Source organism: Notamacropus eugenii, chromosome 1 (assembly GCF_028372415.1).
Source record: "Notamacropus eugenii isolate mMacEug1 chromosome 1, mMacEug1.pri_v2, whole genome shotgun sequence".
NCBI classification, from domain to species: Eukaryota; Metazoa; Chordata; class Mammalia; order Diprotodontia; family Macropodidae; genus Notamacropus; species Notamacropus eugenii.
In genome coordinates, this window is record NC_092872.1 from 610,950,895 (window position 1) to 610,968,131 (window position 17,237).

Here is a 17,237-nt window from a genome sequence, read left to right on the forward strand (position 1 = left end):
ATCTAACTACTCTGCACATACCATCTACAGTTATTCCGAATTGCTTTCTTGTTCTTTACACAGGGCAATCCATTTCCCATCTTCTAGCCTTTGCTCACTTTGTTTGTCACTCTATCATTAGGTGAGATAATATGGTCTTTATAGTCAACTACTTCAGCTTTCACTGAAAGAAATAGGTCTTCCCTAATAGGTTCTGCCCTGGGCAGAATTGTGAAATAGAGACAATTTAGGTCCAAGTCACCTCTCACTTTTGCAGTCTTCAGCCTAGCTGTCTTTAAAATTGTCCCCTCTTGGACTCAGAAATTAGACTTGTAGAATGTTGGAGGTGAGAAGGACCCCAACTCCTTCATTTTGCAGATGAGGAAACTGAAGCTCAGAGAAAGGAAGCAGTGTGCACAACTAATACTGACTAGCTGTCTGGGAGGAAATTTAAATGTTTGACAGCAGCCTGATGTGTCCCACATACAGGGAACACTTAGGTTTTAAACCAGGATTCTTAGAAAGGCGGTGCCTTAGACAAATATCTAATGGGGAAATTTCTGGTGGGAGAACTTAGGAAGGCCTCTTTTCCTTCAGATTAGTAAAGTGGTTACTCAGTAGACCTTGTTTCCCAATATAAATGGTTGTAACTTTTGTCCCTGGCCTTTTTGGTTCTTCACCTCAAATATTTATCACTTGCCCCAAAATTGAGTGCCTGTGTGTCTGTGTGTTAGGGCTAGGCACTGTGGTGTTTGCAAAGAAGAGATATAAAGACTTTCTACTTTTTCTGCACCCACACAAGCTCTTCAGCTTATATTTCAGTAGAGGAGACAATGTACACAACTCACACAGCCTTATTTCAATCCTCCCTTTCTCTTTACTGTCATGGCTATTCTTATTACTTTGCCTCTCTGAATGCCTTTAGTTTTTCTTCGACCAGCCTTCCATTCAGAAAGAAATAAAAAAGAATCATAAGCCCCAAACCATCACAATGGAAACATTTTCCCCCATGTCCCTTGTTATTTTTTACATTTGATAAGAGGTCTAACTTTATGTCTGTCAGATTCTTTTATCATGGTTGTATTTGAATTCCATTAATTTGCCTAAGTGACATTGTCGTTTCCCTTTTTTTGTTTTGCTCTAGATCTGTGATTTCATCTGTGTGGAAACACCTTCCACTGATGAAGATCTTCCAAAAGTAGACTTTGAACTCCATTCAAAGCTCTAGAGAAGAGTATTGAGATCCTAATATGGAAGGTTCTAAAAAATAGTCAAGAATCTGCATCTCTTTAAAACCATTTTTTCTGCACTTACTTGATGGCAGTACCTGAAAGGTTTCTTAGTTGTTAATAGTCAGAAGGGACTGATAATAATAGCTAACGCTGACATAGTACTTACTATGTGCTAGACACTGTGCTAAGATCTTTACAAATATTCATTTGAGAATCACAACAATTCTGGGGAGTAGATGCTGTTATTATCCCTACTTTACAGTTGAGGAGATTGAGGCAGATGACAGTTAAGTGACTTGACAGGGTCACACAGCTAGTAAATGTGAGGACAAATTTGAACTCAAGTCTTTCTGATTACAGGCCCAGCACTTTTGTGTACTATAATAGCACCAACTGCCTAACTGATGGTAATGTATTTGCAGTGGGAATTTTGTAGGGGTAAAGCCTGGTCTTTATAGTGGTGTACATAAAAACATTTTACCTAGAAGCCTCATGCTTTCTCTTCTGGAGACCTCCGTACTGATGGAAACTGAATAATGGGTGTAGAATAATAGGATAATAGGTATAGAGTAGAATAATAGGGTGTCAGGAGCTTGATGGCCTGGGGAATGGGAACTCTGTCCTATTCCTTGAGAGCAGTGTAATGAAAATTGTACAATAATAGTTTCAGGTTAACAAACATCCTTATTATGTAACTTTTTTTTTTTTTAAACTATTAGATGTTTGGAGCTTTCACAGTCTCTTCTTCAACTTTGTATGCCTCTGTAGAAATTGATTGGCTAACCTGCAAAAGTATTATGTTTTGATTTGACTTAATATTATACAATACCAGCAGTGGAATTTTTTAAAATCAGGCTATTATTTGTAGACTGAGGCACTTTAGACTTCAGGAAGGCTGATCAGTTTTGAATTTACTTTTTGTGTAAGAGAATAAGCCTAGTAGCTGGGAGGATATAGGGCTTACCAGGAGTGCATAAAGATTAAGGAAGCTGTTTAATTGCTAGAGGGAAGGGAAGACACAGGGAGTAAGCTTTTATATGGCATCTACTCTGTGCTGGTTCTGTGCTAAGCACTCTTTAAAAAAATTAATGTTATCTCATTTGATACTCACTTAAGATAGGAAGCTTTTTTATCTTTACAAATTATACTTTGTAAGGAAAATGAGAGGATTACTGAAGTAATCAAAGATAAGAATAAAATAATTTTTGAATTTCATATCCTTTGAGTTTTCCTGGTCATAAAAGAACATTAAATACCTAACACTGAGCTGTGACAACTGCAAATGCTAGTTTCCTATCTACTAACAGTTTATATTATCTCTCTCTATTAGATTTTTAAGCCCCTTAGGAGGAGGAATCTTATTTATCCTTGAATCTCTCCCAGTACTTATTAGACCTTTAATAAATGCAAGAAGAAATGCATGAAAATATCCAAGTGATTTTATGTCCAAAGCCTCTGTATAATTAACGTTAATTCTCTTCCTTGGTGGGCAGCCCACAAAAGTGGTACATTATGTATCTAAGTAAAGCATATTATTTATATAAAGTAAGCCAACAACTTTTTCCTGGGCCCTGTCTATATAGTCAGTTTAATACTAAAACTACCTCATTAATCACTGAGGTTCTCTCTTCTTTATCCCTTGTATTCAGTGTTACTAAATACTGTTAATTATTGCTTTGAAATGTCTTGTATCTGCCCGTTTTCTATCCTTACTGCTATCACCCTAGTTCATGACCTGATAATTTTGGAGTAACTGTTTCTCTTTGGAACAGCAACCCTGAGGGTCTTCCCCTTCCAGCTTGATTGTTTTTTCTTCTAATTAAGGGGGCTAGACTCCCTTTTAAAAAAATTATTTTATTTGTTTTCAGTGTCCTACAATCACTTCCATATATCTTAGATTTTTTCCCCTCTCTCCCCCTCCTTTCCCTTTCCCTCCTTACTCCTTCCCAAAGATGGTATGCAGTCTTATATAGGTTCTACACATACATTCCTATTAAATACATTTTCACCTTAGTCATGTTGCATAGAAGAATTAAAATGAATGGGAGAACTCATAAAACAAACCTAAACATAGTACAAAAGAAAATGATCTGCTACATTCTGTGATCGAATTCCATAATTCTTTCTCTGGATGTGGAAGGCATTTTGCCTTAGGAGACCATTGGGAATTTTTGAAGTCCTTGCATTGCAATGAAGTATTAAGTCTACCAGAAAAAATCCTCACACACTGTGGTTGTTGCTGTGTACAACGTTCGCCTGGTTCTGCTCCTTTCACTCAGCATCAGTTCATATAAGCCTTTCCAGGCCTCTGTGAAGTCTTCCTGTTCATCCTTTCTCATAGCATGATAGTATTCCATTACATTCATGTACCGCAACTTGTTCAGTCATTCCCCAATTGATGGGCATCCCCTTAATTTCCAGTTTTGGGCCACCACAAAGAGAACTGCTATAAATATTTTTGTACATGTGGGACCCTTTCCCATTTTTATGGTCTCTGTGGGATACAGTCCTAGAAGGGATATTGCTGGGTCAAAGGGTATGCACATTTTTGTAGCCCTTTGAGCATAGTCCTAGACACACTTCTTAAAGAGGCCTATTCACTGAATGGGCATTACCTCACTCTGAGTACCTGAAAAAGCCTTAGCCTAAAAGGGCCAGGGTCTCCCACTGCATCCTGAGCCATCTCCATCTCCTGATGAATATTTGGTCACTGGATCTAGATGGCTCTGGAGGAGAAAGTGATGCTGGTGACCTTGCACAGTTTTTTCTCACTCAAATCAAAGTCAACTGCAAGTCATGTCATCATTTCCATGATGTCATGGTCCTCTTTGAAAATGAAGGACAAATGCAACAACAATTCTAATAGCTCCTTAAATGATCTCTTTTCCTACAGTGTCTTCTACCTTCAGTCTGATGTAGATTAGTATTCAATTAATTTTGCTACTAACTACTGATCCCAAGTATCTATGTTTTTCATGAATTTTCTATTCTATTCCCCTCTATCATTACCATACCCATTTCTAATTCTAATCCTTTGCTTATATTAATTAGTGCCCTAGATTAAAATATTCTCTTCTTCCCAGTCATAGACATCCTTCAGGTCTTAGCTCAAATTCTGTCACTTTCTTTTTTTTATTATTTATTTTCAGGTTTCAACATTTACTTCCACAGAATTTGAGCACCAGATTTTCTCCCCCATCTTTCTCCCCCCATCCCAGGACAGCATGTATTCTGATTACCTTTTCCTCCAACCTGCCTTCTCTTCTATTCTCTCCTGCCCCATCTCCTTGCTTCTGTTTTCCCATAGGGTGACAGATTTCTATACCCCATTGCTATACATCTTATTTCCTAGTTGCATGAAAAACATTTTTTAACATTCATTTTTGGACACGGGGCTAGATCGCTCAGGCCGAGCCGGGCAGGGTGCAAGGCTGGGGGATGGGGGTGTATGCATGTATGTCATGGTGGAGTTGCAGCAGCTGTGGGTGCAGGAGGCGATGAACACCATGGTGAAAGGGCTGGGGTGGGAGAATATCTGCAAGATGCAGGTTGCGGTGCAGTGCCAGCCGCTGTGAAGATACGCAAGCCTCCATGCAGCAGGTTCTTAAGTGCATTGAACAGTGCCATGCTCCCTTGGCCCAGGCACAGGCTTTTGTGACCAGAAACTGGAAAAATTCTCGGACCACCTGGCACGATGTACCATGTACTGCAGTGACAAAGCCAAACACCTGATGGATGCTGGGAGCAAGGAGCAGCAGGTGAAGAAGAGGCAGCTAGAGTCCTGTGTGAACAAATGTGTTGATGACCACATGCATCTCATCCCCACCATTACCAAGAAGATGAAGGATTCTCTGGCATCTGTTGCAAAATAGAGTCATTGTCAGTAGTCATCTGGGGTGGGAGAATAGATCTGCTTGTAAAAATGTATGGAAATTTTTACCTTTCAGTGAAAATTTAAGAATGAAGAAATTGAGGCTGGTAGCAAGTTTAAGAATACCTTTATGGGGATTTCCTATCTGCCTCTGGACTCTGCTGGTTCCATTCTATGTTTTAGCTTATAGGTGAAGAACTGGAAGAAGTTGGTGCTCAGATCTGGATTGAAGGTAGCATGGAGAGTTAATAGTACCCAGGCCCATCCCTTTAGTGAAGATGACCCTTGACAGCTTTCAGCTGGTTCAGAGGTATTCCATTCCTAGAAGTTGGAATAAACACTTGGGTTTATAGGTATTAGCAGTTCTCCTCCTCAAGCTACCTCCCATCTGGTAGGAATCCCCGAGGTAGCTGCCCACTTGTGTTTGGTGCCAACTTCACATCCACCTGATTGAACCATTTCCCATAGACCAGAAAGCAGCAGTCATGAATTCACTACTGACTGGAAAAGAGAAACACAGTTGTGCTTTTCTCCCTAGTATAAGAACGGGCATTCAGAGGGGAGTCTGGGAAAGAGGCTTACTTGCATTACAGCACTGAGCAGGTCCCAGAAGGTCTTTCCTTTGATGAAGAGAGTGCTTGCGCCAGCTTTCCCTGGGACACCAAGCAAGATATAAATGGGAAATGTCCCCCCCAGGCATGTGAAGCTCAGGTTCTTTCACAGTGACTTTGCTCGCACTGCTGCTCAGGTTACTTTTTCTTGCCCTTCTGAAAGGTAGTACAGGAGCAACACTTCAGTTAGTGTTTTTTGAGACTAACATGAAACAGTTTTGAGTTAAGGTTGAAGAAAGCCTCTCTTTGCCTACAGAACAATCTTAAGCCTCTTGCTTAATGGAATGGTAGATGACTGGTTTGGGTCAGTTAGTTTTCCCCAAAGCAGAAAAAGATGTGATACCTGACCCTGGCCCTGCTAATTTGCCCTCTTCCACAGAAACAACTTGTTGAGAGGAACCTCTTAGGACAGGAGAGGGTAGGAAAACAACTTAAACTTCCAAGCAGTTTGCAAGGGAGAGTTTTTTTTCTATGCCAGAATACAGGAAACAGCTAGCACCAATTATCCAGTTATCACTTGGTTAAAAGTTTGAGAACATTCTAGTCCCAGGCATTGGAAAAGATCTTGTTTTCTTTATACCATCTTCTTACTGAGTGCATTTGACATAGCCTTCCTATTTAGTGGTTCAAGGCCATGTCATATATTCCTAGTGGTTTGATGAAAAAATAAATAGCTTGATTTTTTTTTTAACAAAAAAACCACACATTTTTAAAGCTTTGAGTTCCATATTCTCTCCCTTCCCCCTCCCCATCTGTCCTTATTGAGAAAAGAAACAACTCGATTAAAGGGTATACATGTGTAGTCTTGCAAAACATTTCCATTACAGTCATGTTGTGAATGACTTAACATTTCCCTCTATCTTGTCCCCCCCTCCATTTATTCCATTCTCTCTTTTCATCTGTCCCTCTGCCAAAATGTTTCCTTCTGATTGCCCCTTCCCCCAGTCTGCCATCCCTTTTTTATCCCCCCTCTCTTATTTTTTATTATTATTTTATTTGTTTTCAGTGTTCTACAATCACTTCCATGTAACTTAGATTTTTTTCCCCTCCCTCCCCCTCCTTCTCCTCCCTGCCCCTGCCTCCCAGAGATGACATGCAATTTTATTTGGGTTCTACACATAAATTCCTATTGAATACATTTTCACCTGAGTCATGTTGCACAGAAGAATTAAAATGAGTGGGAGAGCTCATAAAAGAAACCAAAACATAATACAAAGATTTCTATACTCCACTGCCTATAAATCTAATTTTCTAGTTGCATGAGAAACATTTTTTAACATTCATTGTTAAAGCTTTGAGTTCCACATTCTCTGCCTTCCCTCCTCCCCATCTGCCCTTATCCAGAAGGCAAACAACTCTATAAAAGGGTATACATGTGTAGTCTTGCAAAATGTTGCCATTACAGTCATGTTGTGAATGACTGCACTATGTTTCCCTCTATCTTGTCCCACCCTCCATTGATTCTGTTCTCTCCTTTGACCTGTTCCTTCTGAAAATGTTTGCTTCTGATTGCCCCTTCCCCCAGTCTGCCATCCCTTGTCCCCCCTCTCTTATCCTCTTCTGCTCTGTTTTCCTGTAGGGTAAAATAAACTTCCATAGCAAATTGGGTGTACATGGTATTCCCTCCTGATGCCAAATCTGATGAAAGTAAGGCTCACTGATTCCCTCTCATCTTCCCCTTCCCCTCCATTGTAAAATCTTTCTTGCCTTGTTTATATGAGATGATTCGTTACATTCTACCTCTCCATTTTTCTTTCTCCTAGTACATTCCTCTCAATGCTCAGTTTTTTATTTAGATATCATCTGTTCATATTCAACTAACCCTGTGCCCTCTGTCTCTCTTTCTCTCCATAAATATACATACACATATACGTACACACACACACTCCTTCCAACTATCCTAATACTGAGAAAAGTCTCATGAGTTGCAAATATCATCATTCCTTGTAGGAATGTAAACAGTTCAACTTTTATAGGTCCCTTGTGGTTTCTATTTCCTGTTTATGTTTTCATGCCCCTCTTGATTCTTGTATTTGAAAGTCATTTTTTCTATTCATTTCTGGTCTTTTCAGCAAGAATGCTTAGAAGTCCTCTATTTCATTGAAGTTCCATTTTTTTCCCTTGAAATATTGTACTCATTTTTGCTGGGTAGGTGATTCTTGGTTTTAATCCTATCTCCTTTGACCTCTAGACTATCATATTCCAAAATCTCCAGTTCCTTAGTGTAGAAGCTGCTAAATCTATGTTATCCTAATTGTGTTTCCCCAATACTTGAATTGTTTCTTTCTGGATGCTTGTAACATTTTCTCCTTGACCTAGGAACTCTGGAATTTGGCTACAATGTTCCTAGGAGTTTTCCTTTGGGGATCTCTTTAAGGAGGTGATCAGTGGATTCTTTCCATTTCTATTTTACCCTTTGGTTCTAGAAAATCAGGGCAGTTTTTCTTGATAATTTCTTGAAAGATGATGTCTGGGCTCTTTTTTTTGATCTTGGCTTTTAGGTAGTCCTACAATTTTTAAATGATCTCTCCTGGATCCATTTTCCAGGTTGCTTGTTTTTCCAATGAGATACTTCACGTTGTCTTCTATTTTTTCAGTCTTTACTACTAGGTTAGTTAGCCTAATTTGAATTACTATGTGTATATATTTAAAGTAACATCACATTTGTTTGAAAATTCTTTTAGTTCACACTTTTATTTTTATATCTTTTTACTTTATATCTTCCCCCAATTAATCTGAGTTTAGATTTTATTGTATGGAACATCTTTTTAGATAGAAGACTATATAATTATTAATAGTGTTGAATAGTTGGATGAGTATTTTTTCACACACTGAAAGTTTCTACTTAAAACGATATTTCTTTTTGTCCCTGAGCATGGCATACTATATTTCAGGTTCGTGGGATCATTGGGTACCATAATCATAAAATGCAAAGATCTGCGGATTATTCAGTTGGACATTCCTGGAATGGAAGAATGTTTGAATATTGCAAGTTCCATTGAGGTAAGAGCTCTGCCAAAGAAGCTTTGGTTAAAGAAATAAGAGAAAAGAATCTTACTTAAATCTAGGACAGTTGCAAATAATTGGGGTCCTACTCTCTGACTCAGATAGCTAAAGCATCTCTTAGTGTTATGTGTCATTCTGCCTAAGAAATTATTGGTTTCTAGGAGGTTTTTAATTGTATTCATCTCAAATGAAAATTCCCCATAAATAAATTGGAGTCTCAGCTCTGTTGTCACTGAGTTTGATTTTTGGGAAGTTGCTTACCCTTTTTGAGTCTCATCTCTTTAAAATGGACCAGTTAGCTTCATGTTGACCAAAAAAAAAAAAAAATGAAAAGCAAGAAAATGAAGTGCTGATAGGGTTGTGAAATAAGCAAGTGCCCTCCTTTCTGGTTAGTAGAATGGTGAACTTTTAGAACCTTTTTGGAGAACAATCTGGCAGTACATAGAAAAAGTTATAAAAATAATCATTCTGACTTAGTAATTCTACTGATGAGACTATATCCTGAAAATATTATCAAAAACAAATCAAAACAAAATATCTGTTCAGAGATTTTCATGGCACTATTATATAGAATGGGAAAAAAAGGCAACAATCTAAATTTATGACATGGAAATACTTAAATAATAAGCTCAAAACATATGTCTGACCTAAATGTTTAAGGTCAGACCATTAAAAAAATCAGAAGACAGATCAAGTACCTTTCATAGTTATAATTAGGGGGAAAATTCTTAATCAAACAAAGGAAAAAACTGGATTGCAAAAGTAAAATCAGTAATTTCATTAACATGAAATTGAAAAGCTTTTGCATGAACAAAACAATGTAATTTGTGTAAAAAATGGATTTTGTTGATTTGGGAGATTCTCAAGGAGTTTAGCCACAAAAGGGACGAGAGTTATGGGAAGATAAGTAGTGGGAACAGATGAATCAAGAGAGATTTTTTTTGAGAATCGGGAAATATGGGCATGTTTGTAGGCAATGGAGAAGCAGCCAGTAGATGAGAGATTGAAGATAAGTGAGAGAATGGGAATGTTAAAGGGACCAATCTGCTAGAGAAAATGGGATGGAATAGTAATACTTTTACATGTAGAGGAGTTTGCAAACCACCTCATTGTGTAAAACAAGAATGAAAGAGGGGAAATAGTGGCATAACGTATATGTGTGATACAAGATGAGGAGGAGAAAAAAGGGAGCTCTTGATAAATAGCTTTTTTTTTTTTCCAGTTAAATCTGAGACATGGTTCTCAGCTGAGAGGATAGAGGTAGGGAAGTTGGGAGGGGTGAAAAGATTTGGAGGATCCTCTGTGGTGAGATTGTGAATTAATAATCCAAATTCTATAGGAAATTAACATAAATAATAAGATATTTGATGAGACAGGGCTCATTCCCCAGTGGTTTATGCCAAGGATATGAACACATAATTCTCAAAAAAAACTGCAAACTATTAGTTACAATAGGAAAGATTTCTCCAAGTCACTGGTAATAGGAGAAATGTAAATCAAAATAATTCTGAGGTTTTACCTCACAACCAAGAAATTAAAGTTGACAAAAGATAAAAATAGTCATATTGATAGGCTTGTAGGAGGACATGCACACTGATAATTTGGTGGAATTTTGGATTGTTTGAACCATTCTAGAAATCAATTCCAGATTGTGCAAAGAAAATTACTAAAATACCCATATTCAGTGAGCGATTCCATGGCTAGCCATATACTACAAGGAGTTCAGAGATAGAAAGAAAGGTCCCATTTACACTAAAATATTTATAGCAGCTTTTTGTGGTAACAAAATAGATGTCCATCGCTTGGGGAATGACTAAACAAATTATGGTAAACGAGTGTTATACAGTATTACTTCACCAAAAGAAACAGTGACTATAAAGAATTAAAAAACAATAGTCAGTTAAATGATGATGCAGATTGAAGTAAGGGAAACCAGTAAAGCATACACAATGATTATAATCTAAATTTTTTTAAAAAGTGGAAACTAAGTGCAATATAATTATAATGAATAAGGCTGAATCGGAAGAAAAGAGGAGAAAATGCACTTGTGTCTCTTCTTTGAAGAGGTAGGCAGCTTGATGTAGCACATTGCCTGTAATTTGAGACTTGGTTTATGCATTGATTTGTTTTTTTATAATTGCTTTTTTTTCCTCTCTTTGAGATGGCTCTCTGGGTAGAGAAGGGGAGGAACAAATTTGGAAATGGAGGTGACTTAAATATGAGATAGTAAAATTTTTGAAAGTTGCCCATTAATATAATGGAATACTATGTGATGTCATTAAGACCAAGTATCAGGTATATCAAGAAATCTGGAGAAACTTTTATGAAATAATGCAAAGTGGAAAAACAAAACTGGAGGAAACAATCATGACCACTTAAGGAAGAGTGAATGAGAATGAATGGACCAAAAATTTTGATGGGGTTTTAGAAGTTACTAAAATACTATTGTGATGCTTCTTATGTTCAAATTAATTTAAATGCAAATAATTATTAAACAAGTTGAGTTGTATTGCTGCTCACAGCTAAATTTTTAATAGAACGTTAAAAAAAGTAGAGGTGTTGGAACTTATATAATCATTGAAGTCTTTAATGTTCTGTAACATAACAGCTGCTGAGTTCCATTTGTTTTTCTTTTTAGTATGCCATAAGAAACACAAATCAAAATAATTCTCAGATTTGAAGTAGTCTTCCACATGATTGTTCATAGTTTACAATTCTTTTAAGAACTGCTCGTTTACTTTAACTTATTTTTTGGGGAAAGATTTTGACCTCTTAAATTTAATTAATTTCCTACGTATATCTTGTACCTTTATCAGAGATAGATGGTATATAGATTTTTTTCCCCAGTTAATTGCCCTCTAACCCTAGCTATGTTTTATTTTTGCAAAAACTGTTCAAATTTGTGTAATTAGTACCTTTTATTTTACTCTTGGATCTCCTTCCTCCCTTTTTTAGTTAAGGATTCTTTCCCAGCCATATTGTGAATGGTGTGTCCATCCATTTTCTTCCTTTCTTTTTTAAAAGAAAAGATGTAATTGTTTATATTTAGGGACCTTTCACTATAAAGGTCCCGCTGTGAGTCATATACCCCAAGACAATTAGTGATAAAAAATAAAAAGGTCCTATATACACCAAAATATTTATAGCAACGTGTTTTGTATTGGTATCTGGAAACAAAGTAGATACCCATCAATTGAGGAATAACTAAAGATGTGGAATTTGAATGTAATAAGTTATTTCAATACTGAGATGATAAACACCTAGAAACATAGAAAGATTTGAATGAACCAATAAAAAATGAGGTAAGCAGAACCAAGAAAACAATTTATACTTTAACTAGTTTTATATATATACACACACACACACACACACACATATATATATAACTGTACAACTACTGAACAACAAAAAACTTTTTGCTATGAATTTGTAATGAGCAAACATGGCCTCACCAGAAGAGTTAAGACAATTCAGCTTCCCTCCCTTCTTTACAGAGGTGAGGGACACTCTAAGTTTGGAACATTTCATAAAATATATATTTGGTTGATACGTTGGTTAGTTTTGACCTATTTTTGCCCTCTGTTTTCTTTGTTATGAGGGATGATTCTCTGAGGGGGAGGAGCAATAGTTAAGAAATACAGATTATGTAAAACTTTTTTTTAATCAATAAAGACGTTTAAAAGTGCTGATGTGCCTGGCTTTATACAAGCGGATGTACCTAGAAGTTTAAGTGTACATCAAATTGAGGTATCTCATAAATGCATTAGGGGAGTTTGTTTGATGTTTAAAGGTAATTCACACTGAATTCTTTAATAATGCAAAATCTTTTTTTGTAAAGTGAATAATCCACCCTTATTCTTATCTTGTCTCTTTTTGTGAACCATGAGAATGAGTAATTTAAAATTTGTTCTGAGTTATCACGTACAATATGTCTGATTTAAACCAATGCTTGTGGTCTATTTCTGATTTTTAAGTTGCCTTATTTAAAACATTGCAGCCAAATTAAAGCATTTAACATAACGTGCGCTGTATTTTTTTGAATAATTTTAGAAATACACTGATTATTATCTCTGCTCTTCCATTATTTGTCTAAGCACGAATTTTGTATCAAAAATGTTCTTGCTCCTTATATTAAAAAGAGACAGGAAGAGCAAACTTCTATTCAAGATGTTTATGCCTTAAAAAAAAAAGGAATTTCCATAACACAATGAATAGAGGAACTATGATCATGTTGAATGGATTGGGATATTACTTCTTTGTTTACCTGGACAGCTCAGTAAAAAAAAGGAAATAAGAATTAAAAGGTAAACTAGTGTGTCTTCATTTAGATCCACACTGTGTGGTTATTTAGTGAATTTATAGGATCTTAGATCAAGGACTGGAAAGTATTTCAGGATCCATATAATCCAACCCTTTCATTTTATAGACGAAGAAACTGCTCCCTAAGAGATTAAATGACTTGCCCAAGATCCTATAGGTGGTATTAAAGGCAGGATTTGAATCTTTCCCTTCTACCATAAGTTGGAATAGTTGGTACAACTTCTACAGTGGGTCCACTTAATAAAAAAGTAAATGTCAAAGTACCAAATTCAGCCAATACACTTATCATTATAGAGAAATGTACTGCTATCTTGCTTTAATAAGATGTATTTTGTTACAGTATTGGGATAGCATTTGTATTTATCTATCTCTACTATTACCTGGTCTCCCTTATGCATGCATTTGTGAGAGATGTTTTTCCGGATGTGAAGATGTTGCCTGTGACTTAGCTTGTTGTAACACTTCCATATAAAGATTCCATGACTTTGACTGCCTTAAGCTCCATATGCTAACCAGTTTGTCAGCCATAGACATTGAATTAAGCCAGTTGGTTATTTTGACTACATAAATTACCATGGGAAGGAGCTCTGGGATCATCAGATCCAGCACTTTATTTTCAAATAACTATACCTAAATCACTTAAGACATAATGAAAATTATGAGCTGATCTTGAAGCCTTTTCCCATTTAGAGTGGTTCACCATAGGTATATTTCAAATTTGTTTTTTAAAAAGTTGTAGACATTATAGTCTAGTAAGTGAAGGAGCCCTTGGGGTAGCTAAATGGCACAGTGGATGGAGCACTGACCTGGAGTTGGGAAAAATCTGAATTCAGATGTGGCCTCAGACCCTGTTAAGTGACCATGTTAAATGACCATGTCACTTAATACTTTTTGCCTCAGTTCCTCATCTACAAAATGAGCTGGAGAAGGAAATGGCAAACACCCGAAAAGGAGTCATGAAGAATCAGACAGGGCTGAACAACAATAAAAAGTTAAGGAACACACAAGTTTTGGATAGTTTCTGAAATCTTTAAGTGCACTTGTTCTGTCTGTTGATAGTTTTCTGGACTATTGAATATTAAATATCACCCTTTGGGGGTACAGAATGGTTTTAGTTCTTCGAATATCATATTATGGTAAAAAAAAACAAACATCTTCTACAATGCTAGGATAGAAACATAATCATAACAAGTAGAAGTGTTGGTGCTTTTTGCCTGCCAGGCATTGACTGATCGCAATCTCAAACTAAAAAAAGATAATAAGCATTTTTGGCACAGCTGCTATACCTCTAGTCAGTTCTTTCCCTGATTCTACTGGTTCCATCTTTTTCATCATTGGTAGGAAAGTCTTCCTGCTAGTGCCTTTACTTCCAAACAATCTTGTATTGAACTACTTTGTACTTATTGTCTATACACTTACGTATGTCTTTGTTTCCCTGATTAGCATGTCAGATCTTTGCTTGTAGGAGTTGTTTAGGTTTTTTTGTACTTGTATCCCCAGTCCCTACAGTACTTGGCACATAGCAAGCACTACATAAAAGCTTGTTGATTAATTAACTGAAGTAATACATCGTTTTTCTCCTCGTCTTACTTCTACTATATCCTCCTTCACTCGTATCTCACACAATAAAGTAGCCCTTATTCTTGCCAAGTCATGCCATGCCTACATATACAAATGATCCCATTCCATCCCACTTCTCTAGCAAATTGCCCCTTCTAGCATTCCCATTCTTTCACTTATCTTCAGTCTTCTCCCTGTCTATTGGCTGCTTCTCTATTGCCTACAAATATGCCCATGTCTCCCCTAGTCTTAAAAAAACCTCACTTGATCCATCTATCCCTGCTACTTATCTTCCCATTACTCTCCTCCCTTTTGTGACTAAACTCCTTGAGAGGGCTATCTAAAATAGGTTCCTCCATTTCATTCCTTCTCACTCTCTTTCTAACCTTTGACAATCTGTCTTCTGACCCCATCAGTCAACCAAAACTGCTCTCTCGAAAGTTACTAAGAATTCCTTAATTGCTCAATCTAGTAGTCCTTTCTCAGTTCTCATCCTTCTTGACTTCTCTGCAGCCTCTGACACTGTCAGTTATCATGTTCTTTTCCTTGGCCCTATTTTCTCTCTAAATGTTCATGATACTGATCTCTCCTAGATTTCCTCCAACCTATCTGAGTGCTCCTTCTTCATCTCCTTTGCTGTTTCTTCATCCAGGGCACACCTACTCACTGTGATTGTCCAGTCCTGGGTCCTCTTCTCTTCTCCTATGTTGTTTCACTAGTTGATCTCAGCAGCTGCCATGGATTCAGTTATCGTCTCTGTGCTAATGATTTTCAGATGACTTATGCAGACTTAAATTCTCTGGTCCCCTTGTCCCAAATCTCCCAACAGCCTATTGCACATCACAAACGATGCCCATAGATATCTTAAATTCAGCCTTTTCAAAACTGAACTCTTTTTCCCCAACCCCCCCCAAGAATACCCCTGCCAAAACTCTTCCTAACTTCCATAATATTGTTGAGGGTGCCACCATCCTTCTTATCACCCAGGCTTACTTTGTAGTAGGTGTCGTCCTTGATGCCTCGCCTCTCCTTTCCCATCATACCCACTCTGTTGCCAAGGCCTGTCAGTTTTAGTTTTAGTAACATCTCTTGCAGGTTCCACTTTCTCTTCTCTGACACTGATCCCACCCTAATGCAAACTCTTATCCCCTCACACCTGGATTACTGAAAAAACTTGCAGGTTGGTCTGCCTACCTCAAGTCTTTCCCCATTTCAGTCCATCCTCCACTCAAACTTTCAGAGTGAATCTTCCTAAAGCACAGGCCTGACCAAGTCTCTACTATTCATTAAACTCCTGTGGCTCTCTATTACTTCCAGAATCAAAAATAAAATTCTCTGTTTGGCATTCAAAGCCCTTCATAATCTGGCCACCCCTGCCTTTTCAGTCTTCTTACACCTTATACCTCCTCCACCTTCTGTTACTTGCTCTTTGACCCAAGGACACTGATCTCCTTGCTGTTCCTGGAACAAGACACTCCATCTAATAATGACTGGGCATTTTCACTGTCTTTTCCACATGCCTGTAATGCTCTCTCTTGTCTCTGCCCCTGGGCTTCCCAGTTTCCTTCACATCCCAACTAAAAAAAGCAATTTCTACAGGAAACTTTTCCCTATTCTCTGTAATGTTAGTGCCCTTTTCCTGTTGTTTTATCTCCATTTTATCCTGTATATAGCTTATTTGTATGTAATTGCTTATCACCTCCCCCATTAGACTGAGCAAGTTGAGCAGGGACTGTCTTTAGCTTTTCTTTGTATCCCCAGTGCTTAGCACAGACTCAACGTATCCAAAACAGAACTCATTATCTTTTCCCCTAAACTGACCCCTCTTCCAAATTTCCCTCATTCCTCTTGAAGGCACTGTTTTTTTTTCAGTCTCTTATATTCTTAACTTAGGCAACATCCTGGACTCCCTAATCACTCTTGCCATTTAATCTTCCATGGCATCTATCAAATCTGACCCCTTGTTTTGACTCATATGTTATCATGTTAGGTCAAACCTTCTTTACCTCTTTCCTTGCTTATTGTAGTGACTTTCTAATTGTTCTGCTTGCCACAGATCTCCATTCCAATCTGTCTTACACGCTGCTGCCCGAGGGATTGTGTGTTACTGTTACTTCCAGAACCAAAAATAAAATTCTCTATTTGGCATTCAAAGCCCTTCATAATCTGGCCACCCCTGCCTTTTCAATCTTCTTATACTTGCTCGAGTAAAGACTTCAGTGTCTAGTACCTTATCCTGCCAGGTGATCCTCAGAATCTTCCTAAGTCAGTTCAAATGGAAGCTTTTCAGTTTCCTGGCATGACACTGGTAGAGTGTCCATGTTTCACAGCATATAGCAATGAGGTCAGCACAATGGCTCTGTAGACCTTCAGTTTGGTAGTCAGTCTAATACCTTTTATCTCCCACACTTTTCTTTGGAGCCTCCCAAACACTGAACTACCTCTTGCAATGTGTGCATCCACTTCATTGTTAATGTGTACATCCCTTTAAAGTACACTACCAAGGTAAGTGAACTTATCCACAGCATTCAAAACCTCCATTTATTGTAACTGATAGTTCCACGTATGGATGGTGTGGTGATGGCTGATGGAGCACTTGTGTTTTCTTGGTGTTAATTATTAGGCCAAAATTAGCACAGGCAGCAGAAAATTGATCCA

The 17,237-nt window shown here is 37.5% G+C and overlaps 1 protein-coding gene and 1 pseudogene across 2 annotated transcripts in view; both read left to right on the forward strand.

The window, feature by feature from the left end:
• Positions 1-17,237, forward strand: part of MTMR9 (myotubularin related protein 9) — a 55,826-nt gene that overhangs the window by 1,847 nt on the left and 36,742 nt on the right. For both annotated transcript variants that reach the window (XM_072634846.1, XM_072634847.1), the window contains exon 2: positions 8,588-8,696. In XM_072634846.1, the coding sequence (XP_072490947.1) occupies positions 8,588-8,696 (109 nt within the window). The remainder of the gene's footprint in view (positions 1-8,587; positions 8,697-17,237) is intronic.
• On the forward strand, positions 4,544-5,187 carry LOC140520711 (protein FAM136A pseudogene; annotated as a pseudogene).